A 20,841-nucleotide genomic window follows, 5' to 3' on the forward strand; every position below is an offset into this window, starting at 1 on the left:
AGTTACGAGTTTTGTTTGTGCTCCTTTTGTAAGAGCTGCTTTAACGGCTAAAGCCTGGTCTAGCATACTGCAAAATACATCACTTTAACTGTTTCATACTGCATACTACTGAGGAACGCAGTATGTACTGTATACTGTATACTGCGTTCATCAGTAGTATGTAGTAGGCGGTTTTGAATACAGCCAAGGACTGTGGCACAAATGGAGAAATCAACATTCATAACCAGAGGCAAAAGAAGGGGGGGGGGAAACGCATTGACAGGTTCAGGAGGCTGGTAACACTGACTTTCGAGAATTGAGAATCAGCTGCTGGAGAGCATTACATTCATAAAATCTGCTGTCAGGAAATCAAACCATAACAGACAAACAATAAGCAAACACGGACACTGAACAGGATGATGGGAATTCAGTAATATCTTGCATTGAAAATGTTGCATCAGCTAACCCTCAAATCTTTTAGCAGGATTTTCGAATTTCCTTGAACACCCCAGAAAGACTTTTTTTTTTTAGAACAAAGAGTATTAACTATAAATAAGGGTGTGTATAAACCCCCTTTGTTCAGTAAGTGCTGAATCACTCAGCGAGTATTTCGGGAACTGATTAGATAACTGATTCAATGAACACCAAGACACTGATGAGTCAATGACCTGCAGTGCAGAAAATGCTAATGCAGCACTTGATAATGATTTCATATAAAAAAATATATATATAATCTATGGGATGGAGGAGTGCAAAAAATCAGGACATTTGCTTCTGAGGGGACCCGTTCACAGAGGTGCTGTACCACAGACAACACAGCTGTAGCACATGAAAGTGATGAGTGTAAACTACTATAAAGGGAACTCATGCTGCTGTAACCAATCACACCTCTTTTTTTTTTTTTTTTTTTACTACAGACTTAAAACTGATCTGCATTGTGACCTAAACATTAATGGAAGCAAGAACACAAATCCATTTGGATTATTAAGATCTGCTCTGATGGGCGGTGATGGTGCAGCCTGGCGGTCTCACCACATTCAGTTTTCTTTTTAAAGCAGACTTAAAGGATAAGGCTGCCAATTTTGTATGTTTTTCTTCCTGTCAACAAATCCCATGAGAAGATCAAAAACCACCAAACGTGACCCGCCAGATGGTTTGTTACACAGAACCATCTGAGAAGCCGTCATTGGACACTGATTGGAAAAGGGCAGGTACTTTTAGAAAGTACTTGGCAGGTGATTGGATGAACCATCTGTTAATCAAACGCTTACCGAAGCCAGTCGGGAGAAAAGCAAAAACATTGCCTTCAGTGCCATACTTTGCTCTTCTTACTGTCCAGTTCTGATATAACTGATGCTATTGCAGCATCTACGCTAACCTCTTCAGGAGCCGCCATTACTGTTGAGAACCAACAGTCGCCTTTCTGTGTCGTCTCACACACCTAAGCCACGCCCGTACTCACGATTCTCGCGTGATCCCATGTCGACGCAAGAATCCCGCTGCCGTGCAAGGTAACCAATGTGTTGGTCTGTCTCTCAATAATTTCCGCCGCTTGTTTGTGGCATTTGGCCCCTTCGGTCCGACTGAAGACGCAACTCTTAAAAAATGGGCACAGATATACATTTCATTTTTTTTTTATTTAAAATAGTTTTCAGCAAATGTTACTCAAACCAGTGCAACGGTGCGACTCATTGTGGTTTATGATAGATTTTAAACAAAGGAGGTCTATACTGTAGCACATAGTAATAAGCTACTTGAGGCTTTAGCTAGGGATGCACGGATACCGATACTGGATCGGATATCGGGCCGATACTGACTCAAATTGCTGGATTGGGTATCGGTGACAATGGAGCCGATCTATTCTATTATACTTTTATAATATATACATTATATACTGGAATTTTCATTCCTGTTTAAGTTTTGAATACTGTAATTTGTTGCTGTGATTGTTTACACTTGAATTGTAATTCCTGTTAATTTTGAAGATTGTTTTTACCAAGTTGCTGGTGTATGATTTATCATTTTAATAATAAATAACAATTCGGTAAATGAAAATATATTTATTTATTTGTTACATTTTGTTTTACAAAGTTAGGAAAGTAATGTTTAAGTCCAGCCTGATGTTGCCTTGCACATAAAATAATAATCCCTGTCACTTCCACACTGGTATCAGATCGCTTCTCGGTATCTGCCGATACCGAAAGCCCAGGTATCGGTATCGGGACTGAAAAAGTCGGATCAGTGCATCCCTAGCTTTAGCTACTTATTAGTCAGATCAATTCATCAGTTCATTGTTGGTTTTGGTCTTTTCATTGGATTTGTTGACAATAAGAAAAATAAACAACGAAACCAGCCTTATTCTTTAATAAATAATAATAAATTGTAATTATACCACAATTACTTGCTGTGAAAGCAGTGAATACTCGGAAATCTGTTTAAAAACATTTGGAATGCTTTGAATAATCATCAGCAATAATGTAAGGTGTCCACCATTTAAAGTTAAAGGCCTAAAATAAGCAAATCCACCAGAGCATTCCCTTTAAGCACCGTGGCTAATAAACTGTAGTGTTTAGATTTAGCAGGAGTTTCACACAACAGTAGGGCTGTAACATTAACAACATAATTAAAAGAGACCAGGTTCCCTTCCCAGCCGGAGTGAAAAACATTTCTTCTAAATCTATTTATCAGCGTGTTTCCCTGTGTTCAACCCCCTCCTGAATGAGTCCCCAGCCACCGAGGGGAGTAATTAGGCGATCAAAAGCTTGAGACAGTATTGACGAGGCTGTGTTGAGTCTATCACTCTGGCAGGAGCCTCCACTGTGGACGGCCAAGTCTGTCTGTTAAACAGAGAGAAGGGGAGAAGCTGTAGCTACAGCCTGCTGGCGCATTAACAAGCCCCTTAAAAGATGCCCAGAATTAACAGATCAGGACAGATCTAATAATGGAAGTAGTTCAGTTAGGGATTTCTCATTCAAATTCAGTAGTGTCCTTTTCACTCTCTGCCTCTTTCTATCTCCTCTCTTTCTGTTCTCCTCTATCTTGCCTCACTGGCTCTGCCTCGCCCGGTCTCTCTATCTCTTCTACGCCGTGTGAACAGAGGTGAAAAAGAAGTAAAAGCTTGGCAAGTGTTACCCAGGATAACGAGGGACATTAATTTCACATTTCAAAGCTTCTTCTCCTCTTCTTTTTTTTGTGGCTGTCTGATTATCTATCATTTGTAGAAGGGTGCTGTTGCTGGGTACATGGTTCTCCTCACTTTGAGTAGTTACAGACAGACTCAACAGGAAGCACAAATTTGTACACACACACGCACAGTGTAAAGAAAGGCCGACAGTTTCCTCTGCTACCGTTTGCATTATGTTGTCTTGAAGTTGTTTCATCCACCTTCCCTGATACCATCCAAAAAGCAGCTACGGGTCACAGGGAGGGACACAAAACTCTTGAAACACAGTCAAGTTTATGTTATAATCCACCATATTGTCACACGTAGTCTGTATTTAACTCTGTAATTCCCACTTAGAACAATGGCAATAAAACAAGAAAGACAACAAAAGAAAAAAAAAACAACAGGAAATAATTCTCTGGAAGTCTTTTTAGTTGCTGTTTTAAATCACATACGGATACAGTATGTCCTCCAACAAAGCTTCATTTTACTAGAGGGCTAGTCAGCGTCCAGCGAAGTGTCTGCGGAGGAAAACCAGCGCCCTCAAATCTAAAGTGAGAGGGGGAGTAAGGAGGAAAAAAAGGAGGCCAATGGAAAACCATCATCCGGTCGTGTGCATTTCCGCTCAGATTTGTCCTAACTGACCTTCGGAGTTGAGTACAGGAGCTTAACTGACGACCATCTCACAGCGTGCCATCAGCCAGTTCTGTATCTGTAAGCCTCGAGCTCGACTGGAGAAAGGTTTTCCCTCTTTATTCTCCTTTTAAAGGTCGTCTCATTTTCTATTGGCTGACCTCGCAGAGTTCAACTCTTTTCCCCTCCATCTCTCCCTCTTTTGTTCTCCGATGAATTTCCCCTGTGTAGTGGAGACAAGCAGTGTTTCTCTCAGCAGGACAAATGTTCCTCAGACACATCACCGGCTCCCTGCAGCCCTCCCACCCCGCCCACTGCTTCGGGTCTCAGTCCTGGTCACCCAGTAGGTCTGTGGTGTTGCTGTTCTGTGGAGGTGGAATGGGTCGAGATGTATGAGGCGGGGGGCTGTGGTGTAGCCGCCTCGGGCTGGGCCCCCCTCCGCCCTCACTGTCTGTGTTGGATGAGGATGGCGGTGGGGGTGGGGGTAGCCTGGGCAGGGGTGCTGTTGAAGGTGGTATTCTTGTTGTGGTTGATCCTATACTGCTGCCTGATCTCAGGCTCTGGATCCTCCGGCACTCCTGGCAGATCCGCACGTGGGTGCAGCTGCGGGCGGGCAGCATCACAGGAGTAGGCATTGGTGGAGGAGGGGTGGTGTTGGCCCCGAGCGGGTCATCCAGGAGCCGCTGAGGCCCAGGGCCTAGATCGGGAGGCCCCGTCCCTCCTCCTCCACCTCCAGCTCCACCTGTCAGCGGGCCAGCTCCACTGTAGAGCTTGCCGTTGCTGAGGCGCATCTCCCGCACCAGGCGCAGGGGCCGAGGGGCACCCAGAGCGATGCGCGTGGGATGGCGCAGGGCCGCCGAGCTGCTTAGGGGCCGACGGCGGCGCATACGGGAGCTCTTCTTACAGGAGACGGCGTTTCTGAACTCTGTGATCATCTCCTGACAGACAGACACCTAAAAAAGGTGGAAAAGGAAGGAGGGAGGAAAGAGGGAAAGACGGAAGGGAAGGAGGCAAAGGTAGGAGGGGCGCCACAGACAAAAAGTAGGCAGGCAGCAGAACAAGACGGTGGTGAGGCAGTACATAAATAGGAGAGCGGAGAAAAAAACAAGGAAATTGAAAGGAAAAGCGGAAAAAAAAAGAAGGCGGGAACAAGGCAGAAAGAACAGACACAGTAAGGCATGGTAAAAGAAAAAGTCGAAGGAGAAGCGAGGGCACAGAGATCAACAAATGGAGGGATGGTTTTAAAACAGGAATGAGGAGGCGATGGGGAAGGATGTGGAGATGGATAGAGATGGGAGAATATCCAAGGAGCAGAGAGAGTTATTACAATCCAAACACACAAAACACCAAAATGTTTTTTAGTGTATGGGCACTTCATTATGGCACTATGCACTATGAACGGACAGGCAGGCCTCAGGTGCACATGTACAACTCACGCACACCCTCCCACACACACACACAGTAAGACACCAAACAAATCTTTTCATCATTCCAACAGCATGACCACTGCAATCTGCACCACACGACGAACAAAATGCATCAACATGTCCACTACAAACATTCTCATTTAAATCAAATAAAGAATGTGTGCTCACATAAACAGAAACAATACTCGTTATCGGAGAACAGACACTGATGACAGGAGGTGTGCGTGTGTGTTTGAGAGAGATACAGAGGGAGACAAACAGTGAAATGGGTGAGAAGTAATCCAAGAATGGAAACGAAGAATACCAGCGTACATGTGAGGCGTGTAAAAGAAGATACATCGTGACATTTAATGCCAGGGAAAAAGATCACACTACTTTTTTATGCAAGCAGATATTGGCATTTCTCAATATTGCTTATCCGTGTAAGTTTAGCTCACAAACACTTGCTGCCATACTGTTAAACACCAAACACTAAAAGGGCACAAGGGCTTCAAAACAGGCAGGACATGCAAAGTGAATCCTCTACTTGTTGTCTACATATCGGACACTACAGCAGTTCAGTGCCACATACTTGAACATTCCTCTCATCTCGCATGCACATAACACATTGAACCTCAAATGTTAGAGCAAACAAACAAACACAAATGGAGGCAAAAGCTTAAAGAAATCAACCCACTCTCACACACAAACACACACACAAAACAACATAATCAAAAGGGTTGGCGGGATGCCATGGGAACCTACTGGGGTGTGTCTGTGGGGTCGGCGAGGGCAGGTATGGGGGCATACCTCATCGGTCTCTGCAGAGCGGCGTGTCGACCACACAAACTCCATAATGGCCACAAACACGGCAATGATGAGGCCACAGATCAGCACCACAAAGATGCCCCCAATGTTCTCCATGCCCAGACCTGAGAGTGGGCCAAAGGAGACAAACATTAGTACGTAAATGCAGAAAGGTTTGAATGTATTACTTTACTTTTAAATGTACTAGTCATGGAGAGTACTACACAGCCTCTGGAAACAGTTGTATAATGTCTTAAGTGACTCTGGAAGAGCTCTGTTAAAGTTAAACATTTTGAGAAAATACAATTGTTCGAGGCGAGAGTTAGATAAGAAGATTGATACCACTCATGTCTGTAACAGTGGTAAAGCGTTTAAAGCGAAGTGCCTTAAACTTGCATTCTTTCTATAGCCAGCAGGGGGCGACTCCTCTGGTTGCAAAAAGAAGTCTGATTGTATAGAAGTCTATGAGAAAATGAGCCTACTTCTCACTTGATTTATTACCTCAGTAAATATTGTAAACATGAGTTTATGGTCTCAATCGCTAGTTTCATGTCTTCTTCAATACAGCATGATGTTCATTTAGTAGATTATGGTCCCATTTAGAGTCAAATAGACCATAAAGCAGGGGATGCTTTAGGGCGTGGCTACCTTGTGATTGACAGGTCCCTACCATGGCGTTGTCCGGTCTGGGTATTGTCCATGTTTTCATCTTAGATCTTTAACCCTTTCACAGTGTGTTTACAGTTCATGAAAGTTAACTGTAAAATGTGTATCACCTAAAAATGTCTTAATCAGCGTTCGGTTGTACGTAGCTCCACCCTCTCGTGTCACTTCTGGTTGCAAAAAAGGTGACGACCAAAATGCCGAACTCGAGGCTTCAAAAGGGCAGTCCACAAACCAAAGTGTGACCACTTCATCCACTACTTATATACAGTCTATGGTCTGTACGATAAATATGAAGCTACTGCCAGTTAGCTTAGCTTAGCACAAGAAACAAGAAACTGGAAACAAGGGAAAACAGCTAGCCTGGCTCCGTCCAAAGGTATCAAAATCTGCCTACCAGCACCTCTAAAGCTTGCCAAGAAACTTTTCATTCTAAAACTTTGATGTTTGTACAGATAAAACAAACAAGATATGACATGATAAATATTGGTGTTCACTTTAGAGGACAAAGCTATCCATTTCCCTGATTCCCGTCATGATGCTAAGCTAAGATAATCAGCTGCTGGATGGGATCAATCTTCTCATCTAACTCTCAGCAAGAAAACAAATAAACGTATTCCTCAAAATGTCAAACTATTCCTTTACGTCTGAGAAAATTACTGAAGTGACCTCACTTTCGTAATCTTAGGTTGGACTTGGAGTCTAATGGCGAGAAGGATTTAATAGTAGTAGTAGTATACTAGTAGTAATATTAAGATCAACAAAGTGTGTGCAGGGAGTAGGTTGTGGTGGATGAATGGGTCAAACTCGGGACATTCATCTAGGAAGCCAGGATTTGAGTCCCATTAAATGCCTATTTTCACACTTAGATGACTTTTTTTTTTACTATTATTTTCAGTTTCAGTTGGTTTTCTACTTGGTTAGGTTTAGGAAATACACACATACAGTAGTACATACACACATACAGTATCTAATGTGTGCCCAGGTCGAGTGCAAACAGCACTGTTTGCTACGGACACCTGCGTGCTTGTCTCTGACATGCTGTATAAACCAGAGTGTAAATAGCCACATTGGCTATTCTGCCCCGGGTGCAAATAGTATTGTTCGCTACAGACACCTGGGTGCTAATACCTTCTGCAGATTTGTAATCGACAGCCTGCGTAACAAACTGCAGGGAGTTTGATAGACATGGGTCTAACCCCTCCGGGAGGGTCTATAAGTGTAGCTAAAAATATGGATTTCTCAGCTTCTGCAGCTCCAATTTTGACCATTCTTTTTAAAAATCTGTCTCTTGCAAGTATCTCAATTTTATATAAGTGCAATACTAAATCTCTGGAGTGCTCTTTCAATTGAATTAAAAAGTTAAAATGGCCCATGATGAAGTGGCTGAGTGATTACCAGAATTATGGGGCCCTGAACGCTTGAGCTGCACAGTACAGATGAAGCTCAATGATGCTGAACAGCAAGGCATAAAGTCTGTTTTTTCCCCACATGCACATCAACACGCACATGTGAGCAGACAGACTCCCTCTAATAAAATTGCCATTACACACCACCTGAGACAAACAGAAGACATTTGGGAGAGTAGATTGTGCTAAGCACCCTTCACAAGGACATTAGGTTAGGCATTAGCCATTAGCTGGACTGTAGCGGAGAGTGAGGAGACTATTACTGGGGAAATTAGAGAGAAGGAGGGAGAGGAGACAGACAGCTGCGGTCGACTGACCCTTGGCACGGTGGTCCTCCTCTTTGGGGCATTGGCCTCCCTCCCACCACCTCCTCTTCAGTATCTCCAGCCGGTTATTCTCCTGCAGCTGGAGGATGGCCAGCGTGAGCTCATCTCTGAACGGAGACCCTGGGAAATGACAGGAAAGCAGGATGAGAGCAAGATGTGGAGGACGAAAAAGGTGCAGCAAAAAGAGCCCGAACAAGAGAGGGGTTATTTGAGAAGAGGAGAAAAACATGAAATGAGGAGAGAAAAGGGCGAAGGACTTGCTGTTGCAGCCTTGAGATGGCTACGAGTGATCTTACTTTGAGAATAAAGAGAGGATTAGTGAGAGATAAAGAGTGAGATTACAACCAGACAGAGCCAGTGGTACAGCTGCTAGTCAGACAGCATACAAAGCATGTCATGAACTAGATAGAGTAGAAAACAATGGGAAGGTTTAAAGGGTCAATTCACCAGAAATTGTAAATATATTTTCTCAGTTATCCTAGTGTCGTCTAGCCTTGAAGATAATCAGCACACCGCAATGTGAGCAGTTTTCATTTGAACTGCTTTCCGCAAAATTGTTGACAGTGTGTTCTGTGAATTGTGACAGGGATAGTGTCTGTAGATCACCTGTTCTAGCCGTTATCCTCTGGGAGGCGATACAAATCACTTCCCACTGTGACAAACCATTTCAAAAATACAATCGTTTTATACCCCACTGCAATACAGAACCTGAGCTCCTCCCTCTACAAGCATATATTACCCTCTGAGGGAGTTGTGGAACTGTTGCTGCAGCGCAATGATGTTGATAGAAACGTTTTACACACTGTACCAAAGTCCACCAGCATATCTGCGTGGTCATCAAAGTGAATTATATGGAATTAAAGGAGTAGTTTAATATTTTTTTTTAAATGTGCTTATTCACTTTCTTGACCAAGAGTTAAGGCCTTTACACACTGGGGGAGGTTTTTTTCGCGTGATTAATTTGCGCATCAATATATTTTATTGAACTGTTATTTTTTGTCATTAATACTTTTATAGAACGGGAATTTTACGTCACAAGGTCGATTTTCTGAGCTTTTGCGCTGTAAATAAAGGTATCAACCAATCAAGTTGTACGGAAGTCCCGCCCCTCCATGGACTACCATGGAACCTTATTTCGGTCGTCGAACAGTAGTCAACGGCGAGAGACAAATATTTTTTTCATCTAGTTTGAATTGCGCCATGAATCACACATATTATGTTTGTCAGTTTAAAAGATACTTTTGTAAGTCAAGAAAGTCGCAGTTATCTGTCGATTATTTTCTTGATCAATTGATTAGTTGTTTGGTCTATAAAATGTCAGAAAATGGTGAAAAATGTCGATCACTTTTCCCAAAGCCAAAGATGACTTCCTCAAATGTCTTGCTTTGTCCACAACTCAAAGATATTCAGTTTACTGTCATAAAACTAGAAAATATTCTGGAAGCTGGAATCAGAGAATTTACACTTTTTTTTTCTTAAAAAAATACTCAAACCGATAAATCGATTATCAAAATAGTTGGAGATTAATTTAATAGTTGGCAACCAATTGATTATGCAGCTCTAGTGGTATCCATCATCTACTGTACCTACCGGCAAGAAAGCAATTAAGCGTATTTCCCAAAATTTTGAACTATTCCTTTAAATTTAACTATGCCTAGAGGTGAGTAAGAAAACATGTTGCTGTTTTTATTTGGATGAACCAACCCTTTAAAAAATATTTCTAAATATTCTCCTTTTGGTCTGCCTCAAGACCTCTTTCTCTCTTTTTCCTGTCTCTTCATATCTGTGTCTGCTCTCCATGCTGATATACAGTAACTCTTTATCTTTCTCCACACCTTTGGTCCCCCATATCTCACTTTCTGTCCTTTTCCTCCCTCTCTCTGGTCATGCCTTCCTCCTGTTCGTTAGAACAGATCACTGTGATGCAGTGACACCACCTCCGTGTGCTAAAAAAGGAGCTTCAGAGGAGCCAGACGTGTGTGGAAAAGCAATTAACGGCATGTTCATTACTTCCAGTTGAAATACTTACTAATCCCTCAGATAAAAAATAAATCAAGCACGTACAAGACATTTTTCAGATCTAATCTCTCACCAATCAGTACTACTACATGTGTCTATTTAGCATAATTGATCTAATGCAGGTGTTTCTGCCTCTCCAACAGTCAATTAAGGTTTCGATGAGGTTTATAGAGAAAGTCCTTTATATCAGCATTTCTACACAATCTTAGTTATATATAACATCTTTATATTTTTAACTACAGTAAATCTGTGACACTACTGATCATAACGGGCCGGATGTCTGACGTGTTTTTGACGGTAAACAAAGCTCAAGAACTTCTTTTAACACAGTGATTCCCCATCTATGGGTCGGGACCCCAACATGGGGCTGCAAGATGAATCTAAGGGGTCATTGACGTGATTACCAGGGGAGGAACATAATGATATGTTATATTTTTCACATGTTTCTCTAATCTTTGCTTTTTTTCTTGTGAAATACAGTATAGTTTTATCTCTCTGGGCTTCAAGAAACAGTCTAATAAAGGGAAGTCTCTCTTTGACTGAACTGCTCACAGATCAAACAAGTGAACTCTGTGACAGGGGGCTGCAAGTACAGTAGATGTTGCTTCATATTGAGGGCTCACAAGCAAAAACAGTTTGAGCATCTGTGATTTAACATCATAATCAACAAACTAACCGATCGAGGCAGCAGGTAGACCAGCAACTCCCGTGTTCTGCGAGGTAAAATTACTGTTTTTTTCCAATGGAGTCTGGTGGCTTTGGCGAGAGCATATATAACGGCTTCAGTTCCCCGTCAGAAACATAGACTGTATAGCTGTCTCACAGCAAGGTAAACTGGCAAAAATATTCTAAATGTAGTGTACACTTAAACTGATATTGTTTTAGATGAGCCTTTCTTTTAGGTGGCTAAAATTTGTTTTGCTACTGCCCTGTCCACAGCAGTACATTGCTTTGCTTCTCCGCGGTAACTCCTGTCTGCTTCTCCAAACTGGGCTCGTGCCGGCCGTCATCTACTATAGATAATACACTGACTATGGGTAAGTACCTCATACAACCCAAAAAACACCCAAACTATCCCTTTAAGTTGTTGTTGTCTTGACACTACATATTCTTTTGAATTAATCCACAAGCTGTGGAAAAACTCCTGTAAAATACTGTAGCAGTGTTTTGTAAAAAAGGATCAGTGTTGCATCCCTTGTGTTTTCACTGCACAGGTCTTTATTGATAAATTATAGGTCTAATCAAAGACATGACAGCCATATTTGTGACCGTCCGTGACCTTAAATCCCTCGACGAGGCCAAACGTAGCGTTGAATCCAAAACCTTACAGCATTAATGAGTGTTTGCCGCAGGAGCTTTGAAATGCTCTGCCTGAAAATTACTAAATCAATATTGATGTTTTCAAAACCAATTTATAGGCTTCAAAGACTTGTGAACGTTTCATTAACATGTTTTAAACTGTATCTATCTCCCATCCTTTTTTATTGATGTTTTTATGCTTTGAGTCAATATTTTCCTTGTTTGTAAATCACAGTAGGAACTCATAATGTATATAATATTAATACAAGAATCTATTTCTCTAAATAGCAAATAGAGTAAAATAGAAAGTAACAAATAGATTGTAGACCAGATAGTACCTATGATTATCTTTAGTGATGTGATAATTGCTTCTTAAGTGTAACATATTATGAAATAACAACATTACAGATCATTTAAGTGACTAATGAATCTCAGTTATTGTTGTGATGTAATTTCCTTTTAAATTTATCAAATTTAATCAATTATTATCGATTATTTAATCAATTTATCAAGTTTACCGGTTTTACTACATGTGTCAAGTAAATAAAAGTGATATGTTTTATGTAACTTGCTGTTTGTTTTAAGTCTGTTGTCTCTTTTATGTGAAAGGTTTTATGTTTCTATGTTGTTTTTAACTTTTTGCTATTCTATTTTTTATGTGATGTTTGTATGAAACAGGATTATCCTTGTAAAATAAAGGTTAGACAAAAATAAAATAAAAAATAAAGTTATTTAAAGTTATGATATTATAAGCTGCTAGAGGCACTTTTTGTGTTCTTTCTAAAATTATATATTAGTATTATTACCCAGGGGCATGCCAATGCCGTAGCCCTTGGTGTCCAGTAGGCCTCCTATCTTTGTGAGATTACAGTTGAGGCCGCGGTAGTACTCGTTCATGGTGCTCTCCATCAGGAAGGCGTACTTGGAGTTGACCACGCGGGCGATGCCTTCCTCTGTGCTTTTCACAAACACACTGGGCTGCTTAGAGTTCATGTAGTTCCACATCCGCTGGTAGGTCTGGTAACGCGAGTTCTGCAGAGGAACAGGAACACAACAATGAGAATTAAACACTGATTACAGATGCGCGTGTTTTTGTACACTCTGGGTTCCTAACATGTCCTATCATATGTCTTTGAAGCAGAAATGAAATGGAAATCGATAAAAATGAAAGAGGGAAGACGGAAAAAAAGAAAGAGAGATGCATCCTCGATAAACAGGGGGGTGTGAATAATGACAAGCAGAGTAAAACATCAATGGCAAATAAACGTGAAATGGAGAGAGGAGAGGAGGGGGGGGGGAAGGCAACGTGAATAAAGGCAACAGATTATTCGCTCATGGCGAAGCTGATGCATCATCGTTCATACAGATGGAGGTAAATCAGCACGCAGGAGGTGGTTCAGCACTTAGCAAAATATGGAAAGCTCTAAAACAGGATTAAGTGTTTAAAGTGTACAATTACATGTGTGTGAGAAGAAAGGAAAAGAGTAGAGAGAGGGCGGCATCTGTGTGTGATAATGCGACTGTGTATTGTATGTGTGTGTGTGGATTAGGCACTGAGTCGGGTAATGTAGCGTTGAAACTGGCTTATGTAGGCAACCACTCTTTCTTATATCCTCAGTATAGACAAACACCACGAGAAGGCAAAGCACACACACACACAATCTGGCATGCTGCCATTTCCCGTGCATGCACACACAAATAAACAGTTTTTTTATACACTCACCTACACACACTCCCACATGCAAACACACCTACACACGGAGACAAAACACACGCGCTCCATGACAAACACAGATGCCGACACAGATGCTGCGAGCGCTCTCATAAGCAAACACAGGCAGTCAGCCACTTAATACAAACAGCCATAAAGAAAACAACAGAGGAGCTCAGAGATATAGTAGCAAATATGAGGACAACAACTCACTCTAGGCACGGCAATAAAGACAAAGAAAAGTGCACTAGCTCACACATGCACACAAAAAAATGTATGCTATAAAGGTAATTCAGGAAATTGTCAGATTCTCGAGTAAATCCATAAAATCAACACAATTTAACACGGATACAAACACACACATAAAACCGTTCAAAAACATAAAGCCACCCAGAGCCATGGCTGCGGCAGTGGTTTGTACCATGAAGAATGTCATGGTACTCCCTCCGTGGATGGTGCCGTACTCGATGTTGGTCTGGTCGGCCAAGTCGTCCGGAGACTCGATGGGAACCTCCATCCTCTGGACGGTCAGGAAGGCTGCCAGGTTGGCCGTGTAGGAGGAGATGATGATCAGGGTGAACGCCCACCTAGGAGGTAGAGAGAAAGGGAAGAAACATGTGAAAAGGGTAAGTAGGGACGGGCGATACAATCTTTTGTATGTATGGAAAGGGTTCTTTCTAAGCATGTAAGAACAGGTACTGATGATGCAACCCTAACTTTAGTTGATACAGGGGCCAAACATCTCCAACTGGCTACACACTAGTTTTATTTATCGATTTTTAGTTCAGCTTTTAATACCAGGAAGACACACATCCTCCTGCAAAGGCTTCTGGATCTAGGAGTGAATCATGGTCTAACCTTGTGGATCAGAGATTTTCTGTCTGACCGTCCACAAAGAGTGTCCTTAAATGGCAACGTGTCAGAAATGATCATTTTAAACACAGCTGCGCCACAAGATACCATTCTATCACTTTTATTATTTTCAGTGTTTACAGATGAATTCAGAACCCAAGATTCAGATTTTAGCTTATTTAAATACGCTGATGATATGGCTCTCATCAGCCTCCTATGTGAAGGAGACACTGGAGGGGGAAGTCTGTATTTTAATCACGTGATGTCCCTCCAGAACTGGTGTCGGTCGAATGCTCTTGAGATTAAATATTAGTAAAACCAAAGAAATGGTCATATCCAGTAAACATTACATTACAGACTTACAGTATGCCAACCCCTAACAATCAAGGGGCACCCTGTTTAAAAGGTTAGCTGTTTTAAATACTTAGGAACTTATAGAGATAGACACCTTTATACAGTAGATAACACTACATATGCTTTTAAAAAAGCTATGCAGAGCGAGGTTGCACCTACTCAGGAAGCTTCATGACTTCGGGGTGAGACAGAATATTCTTGGAGTGGTGTACAAGAATCTGGTGGAAAGCATCTTATCCTTTAACATGGTCGCTTGGTACGCACAGTTGAATGTCAAATGTCAAGAGTGGTTAACAAGACCAGTAAAATTATAGGGAAACCACAGATGCAACTGAGCAGCAGGCATGTACTGAATACCAAAAAAAAGCTCTTGACATAACAAGTGACCCATCCCATCCATTGTACCCACAATTTGAATTGCTTCCCTCAGGAAGCTGCTTTAGACTGCCACGAGCCACCAAAAATGTCTATAAGAAATCATTTGAACTGTATTTGATTGCTTATGATTGAGCTCCAAGCTCCTCCAATGTTTTTATTGCTTCTTACTATTGTCTTTTTTGTAGCTCATGTTGATTGTGGTGAAGCCAAAGACAATGTTCCACATTGTGGACAATAAAGTTTGTAATTAACTAACTTTTATCAGGGTATATGCCATTTCTGGATCACAAAATTCATATACACCGATCAGCCATAACATTAGGACAGCATGGGCACCCTGACCGGTCTGCGGCTGCGCATCCCCATACACAACAAACTGCGATGCATTGTGTGTTCTGACACCTTTCTATCGGAACCAGCATTAACTTTTTCAGCAATTTGAGACCCAGTAGCTCTTCTATTGGATCGGACAACACGGGACAGCCTTCGCTCCCCATGTGCATCAATGAGCCTTGGGTCTGACCCTGTCGCGGTTTCACCAGTTTTGCTTCCTTGGACCACTTTTGGTAAGTCCTGATCACTGCAGACCGGGAACATCCCACAAGAGCTGCAGCTTTGGAGATGCTCTGACCCGGTCGTCTGGCCATCACAATTTGGCCCTTGTCAATGTCACATCCTTACGCTTGCCCATTTTTTCTGCTTCCAACACATCAACTTCAAGGACAAAATGTTCACTTGCCGCCTAATATATCCCACCCACTGCCAGGTGCCATTATAACGAGATAATCTATGTTATTCACTCCACCTGTCAGTGGTCTTAATGTTATGGCTGATCGGTGCATATCATGATATAGTAAATTGGAAAATGTCTGGAACAACCTGACAAATAAAAGATATTTTATCACATTGAAAATCATATAAAAATCCAATATTATTATAAATCAGTCCTGCTTATTTATTTGCAAAATAGCCCAAAATAGCCTAATAGAGAGCTGCAGGGATGACGAATTTGTGTAGGCCAACCAGGAAATTAGCATCGCCCTGGTTCCCCGACAAAAAGCCAATGGGATTTTTTCCATTTGGTTTTGGATTATTGTGGCAAATAAACGTTTATGATGCTTAGACATTTTGTTCAGCAAGATAATCTCCACAAAGGAACACCACTTTTATGATTTTTGAAACGTAAATGCAATCGGCAGAAGTAAAAAGCTAACGTTAGTCTATAAACGAACTATACTATGACTTCACGTCACCACCACTAAGTTAAGGCGGACTGGTGTTCGGCGTGATGACGTGTAGTAGTCTCATTTAGCCCCTTGTTAGGAACCACCTTTTTTTAAGACATGTGAAGGCTTCAACATTCCCGAGTGGGATATTTACTGACGTATTTTATGTCGTCGAATAAAATGTTAAAATCTCTTCTTGTGTTAACCACGGACATTATTTCAAGCATCTAACTAAAAATCCATTCAAAAAGCCCACTGACTTCCAGACGAGTGAACCGGAAGAGCTAAAATGCTAACTCATTTACAGGTTTTAGTACTCCTTCCTGCACCACTCTACATACCTAAAGATGTTAAAGGGAGAGATACCTCAGTATAAAAAGTATAGCAAAAATTCCCAAACATTTATTGTCTCACAGTACTAAATAGTAGCATCATATCACCCTACTCAAACTCTCAGGTTTCCAGGACAAAGAGATAATACTCTACACCCTCAACCTCGAAGATGAGACTCTCCTATGACCTTTTTTGCATATCTAAAAACTTTCTTCAAGAAGAACATCATGTACTCACTGTACTTAATAACATCCCCCTATCCCGTATCTTGCTCAACTCAGTGTAATTTGCTCTTCCTGTCTTCCTCTACCCTTTATCTCCTTAGCTCTTAGCGATTATTATTTCTTTACTGTGTGTGTGTGTGTGTGAGTCTCTTTCACAGTCACTCTGTTGCCACAGGAATATCATCAGGCTACTGTAGTACTTCTGTGAACTTTGCATTTTCTGTACTGTTTGCTTGGTGCTCAGGGACTGAAACTTATGAGCGATATGCTTTAAACTTTAAAATCTAAATGTCATTGTCTCACACAGCGGATGTAAAATGCAGAAATTAGTTAACCAGTGAATTTGCTTTATAAAGGGGACTAAACTTTTGTAAATATGGCCCCTAAAATCTAGAACAGTTTACCATATATTGTTAAATTTTGTTCATAGTCTCATTTGTATGGCTTGGACTTCTTGTTGTAATCTGTATTTACTGCCCCCATTTAAATGTTTTCATCAAATAATCTTGTCTACTAGCCCATTTACCATTTTTATGTGTTTTATTGTATTTTATTAATACTGTATTGCATTCATGTTTTATCTTAACTGTTTCTACCATTCAGCATTTTTTTGTTTCGCACTTTGTAAACCTCTGATTTTGTGCAATACAAATGCATTTTAATATTATTGCTATGGCAACATGTAAATTAAATATATAACATCATATAGCAACATTAGAAGGAACAGTGTGTAACATTTCGGGGGATCTATTGTCAGAAATGGAATATAATATTCACAACTATGTTTTCATTAGTGTATAATCACCTGAAACTAAGAATCGTTAGAAAAAGTTTTCGTTAGCTTAGAATGAGCCCTTCATATCTACATAGGGACAGTTCCTTTTCAAGGTGTCCACCATGTTGTTCCGCCATGTTTCTACAGTAGCACAGAACGGACAAACCAAACACTGGCTCTAGAGAGAGCCTTTCGCTTTTTACGTTACCTGAAGGCCAACGTATTTCTCCGACACGCTTGTGAAACTGCGGTAACGTGAGCCGCAGAGTGCAAAACCATGGAACCGCCAGCCGCCATCTGACTTCCGTTGCTCCTAAAGTAGTGCTATCATGGTAAGGATGAGCTATGAGCGTGGAGAACAAAGTTACAACGGTTTTGCACTCGACAGCTCGCGTTACTGCAGTCTTGGAAAGGGAGGAGTGAGCGGAGGGGTACTCAGTTGGTTGCAATCTGCAACCACACCACTAGATGCTGCCAAATCCTACACACTGTACCTTTAAAATGTAACAACAATTCTTAAAATTGAAAAATCCAGATCCTATAAATATGCAAATATCTTTAATTTCCAATCTCTGTTGAAAAGTCTATTCTCAGTGTGTGTGCACTGGAGGCTTCAGTTTTCCACAACATACTTGTGTAAGTTGCTTATTGGACCATGACTAGCCTCCAAACTAGTTGTGATTATAACAAAATCATTCATCAATAACGTGAGCACAGAGAGACTTTCCCCCCTCTAGCTCAATCTCTGCACAGTGAAGCTCAAACATCCAAGTGAAGTAACAATACTCAAAATGCATTTTATAGTGGAGGGGGACTTTAAACTGGCCGGCATACAAACGTAACCGTCCTGTAACTTACCACACCCCACTGACACATCTGGTGGACAGGGCTCTGGGCATTATCTCTGATCCCTGCTGCATGAAGCCTCCAATAGGGAACCACAGGCTGTTTCCTAGCGTGTACTGGTTCTCCAGCATGTCCTTACGCTCTCGCAGACACGGGTGAGGGTTGTACCACTCATAGGGGCTCAGCCTGGAGGGGAAACACAGGCACAGTGGAATGACCTTGGGGTCAAATGCACCTCTGTCACATCATTCAAGCCACCGCCGATCAGTCATTCGATCCCTGTCAATCTGTCTGCGGGAGGTTGTGTAAGGTAAAGTGAAAAACTATAATATGTGACAGGCAACTCGTGTTCAACAAGATAAATGGCGATAGAGCTGGGTACAGTGTGTGTGATGTAATGTATTGACCTTGCAGCCAGGAAGAGCACACAGCTGACAGCCAGGTAGGCGAGCAGCATGAAGAGCCAGACAGCTGGAGAGAAGGGATCGAGGAAGGAGAAGTAACCCGGCTTCCGACCCTGGTGCAGAGAGAAAGAAGAAGAAGTGAAAGAGAAGTGGAGAGATGGATGGAGCAGAGACAGACAGTGACAGACAGACAGAAAGGTACAGTGTGTTAGAAAACAAGGTGTCATGTCTCAGCAGTCAGGGAGTGTCCCCTCTGCACCACAGGAGGGCAGTGTCCTTCACCACACGCTGGTAGTAAGTCTGCAGTGCTGTGATACGCTAATGCTACAATCCATAAACGCTCCGTTTCACAATGCCTACTGCTGAAGCATACTTGGCTTAGACCCAAAACCTCATTAGCAATGTAAAGCCGCCACTGTTACCCAGTTACAGAGCACTGACTTATTGAGCAATTTAAATTACACCTATAAATTTCACAGTGGATGCAGCATGCAGCATACTACACAAACACAATCCTCAGCTACAAAGATGAGATCAACTCTTATGCAATATTCAGTCTGATTCCATAAGAATCTTCAAACAAGTGTAGCCCGTCGTCTTCTGTGTGACCCTGCCGGCTTAGAAGCAGCGCAAACAAAAATAAATGAAATCCAATACAAGATCTGTGGTGAGTATCACGCGGCGGGCGCCCTGCATCCCCAGATAACACCCTCACCAGTTGAACTCGGTACAAGATGCTGATCCCCAGGGTCATGAACGGCTTAGAGAAGTCGATAACTTTCTCTCTCTCTGACGTGATGGTGAAGCCTGCTACAGCCAGGTCGGCTTTCTGTGGAGTTGGCAAAGATAGATAGGTAATAGATAGAGAGAAAGATAGAGGTAGTGGAGGAGAGTCAGGGAGAAAAACAACAAGTGGTCAGGTAACCCTCTGAGACCCGCAATAGACCCGTTTTGGTCTTTTTTAGGGGGGAACAGGGGTTATTTAGGGGGAGATAGCAGGTCAGCAGTAGATATCATATAGCAGTGGTGTACATCATCTGAAAGCTGGGAACCTGAAGACTAATTTAAGATGCTGCTCAGCACAGTGTGTCAAGTTACTCTATTCATAAATCAGATATAAACATGAATTAATTAATTAAAATACATTGTAAAAGTGTCTAAGGGTTTAGAACATTATGATAGATGTATGTGATTGCCATTCCAATGCTCTATTATATCTCATAAGGTGCTGTGGCAATTTTTTGGGTTGATACCATTTGTTACACAGATTTGGTGCTAAATTTAACCATTTTTCACCTATCGAGAATTGAAAAAAATGATCATTAATCCCTCCAAAATACCACATTAAGACACCAAGACCTTGATGAAACACCATAGAAAAAGCCATGCTGTGATTTGGTTTCAAAAACTTTTAACATTTTGAGATTTTTGCAAGAATAGCTTTTTTCGGCGATCTTATGGCAAGCACTTCTGTTCTGGAAACTGCTCAGAAACCCCCTTATTGTCAATCTACCTAGGAAAGCCATACATCCTCTGCATTAAAAAAAATTGAATGGTTTTTGCCAAAAACTGCATGTGATTATCATAAAGTGGGCATGCCTGTAAAGGGGAGACTCGTGGGTACCCATAGAACCCATTTTCATTCACATATCTTGAGTTCAGAGGTCAAGGGACCCCTTTGAAAATGGCCATGCCAGTTTTTCCTCGCCAAAATTTAGCCTAAACTTGGAGCATTATTTAGCCTCCTTAACGACAAGCTAGTATGATTCCAGTGGATTCATGTGTTTTTCTAGTTTCATATGATATCTGTACTTTCACTCTATCTCTAAAACTGAAGCTGCTACAGCCTCTGAAAGACCGTAAAGTTGGTCAGGATCGCCCATGATTCCTCGGGTCTCAGTGGGTTAAAATGTCGACTATGGCACTTGAAAAATCATTTGGAAAAACATACAGACGTGCACTCTGTCTCTTTCCCTCTTATCCACCATCCAAATGAGGCTAATTGCAAGTAAGCACTGGGTGGCAGGTTTTTCC

At 41.7% G+C, this 20,841-nt stretch overlaps 1 protein-coding gene across 3 annotated transcripts in view; it reads right to left on the minus strand.

Moving 5' to 3' along the window:
* The window catches only part of grik5 (glutamate receptor, ionotropic, kainate 5), a 107,322-nt gene continuing 86,481 nt past the window's right edge, over positions 1 to 20,841 (minus strand). The window contains exons 15-23 of one of the 3 annotated variants that reach the window (XM_074653214.1): positions 19,523 to 19,636; positions 18,811 to 18,920; positions 18,416 to 18,589; positions 13,837 to 14,002; positions 12,511 to 12,736; positions 8,378 to 8,506; positions 5,947 to 6,113; positions 5,371 to 5,407; positions 4,545 to 4,728 (exon numbers count right to left, since the gene is read on the minus strand). In XM_074653214.1, the coding sequence (XP_074509315.1) occupies positions 4,676 to 4,728; positions 5,371 to 5,407; positions 5,947 to 6,113; positions 8,378 to 8,506; positions 12,511 to 12,736; positions 13,837 to 14,002; positions 18,416 to 18,589; positions 18,811 to 18,920; positions 19,523 to 19,636 (1,176 nt within the window). In that variant the 3' untranslated portion in view covers positions 4,545 to 4,675. Of the gene's footprint in view, positions 4,729 to 5,370; positions 5,408 to 5,946; positions 6,114 to 8,377; positions 8,507 to 12,510; positions 12,737 to 13,836; positions 14,003 to 18,415; positions 18,590 to 18,810; positions 18,921 to 19,522; positions 19,637 to 20,841 lie in introns of all 3 variants that reach the window. The other 2 variants (XM_074653213.1, XM_074653212.1) reach the window with 2 other exon arrangements.

This window comes from Sebastes fasciatus, chromosome 12 (genome assembly GCF_043250625.1).
Source record: "Sebastes fasciatus isolate fSebFas1 chromosome 12, fSebFas1.pri, whole genome shotgun sequence".
In the NCBI taxonomy this organism is placed as follows: Eukaryota; Metazoa; Chordata; class Actinopteri; order Perciformes; family Sebastidae; genus Sebastes; species Sebastes fasciatus.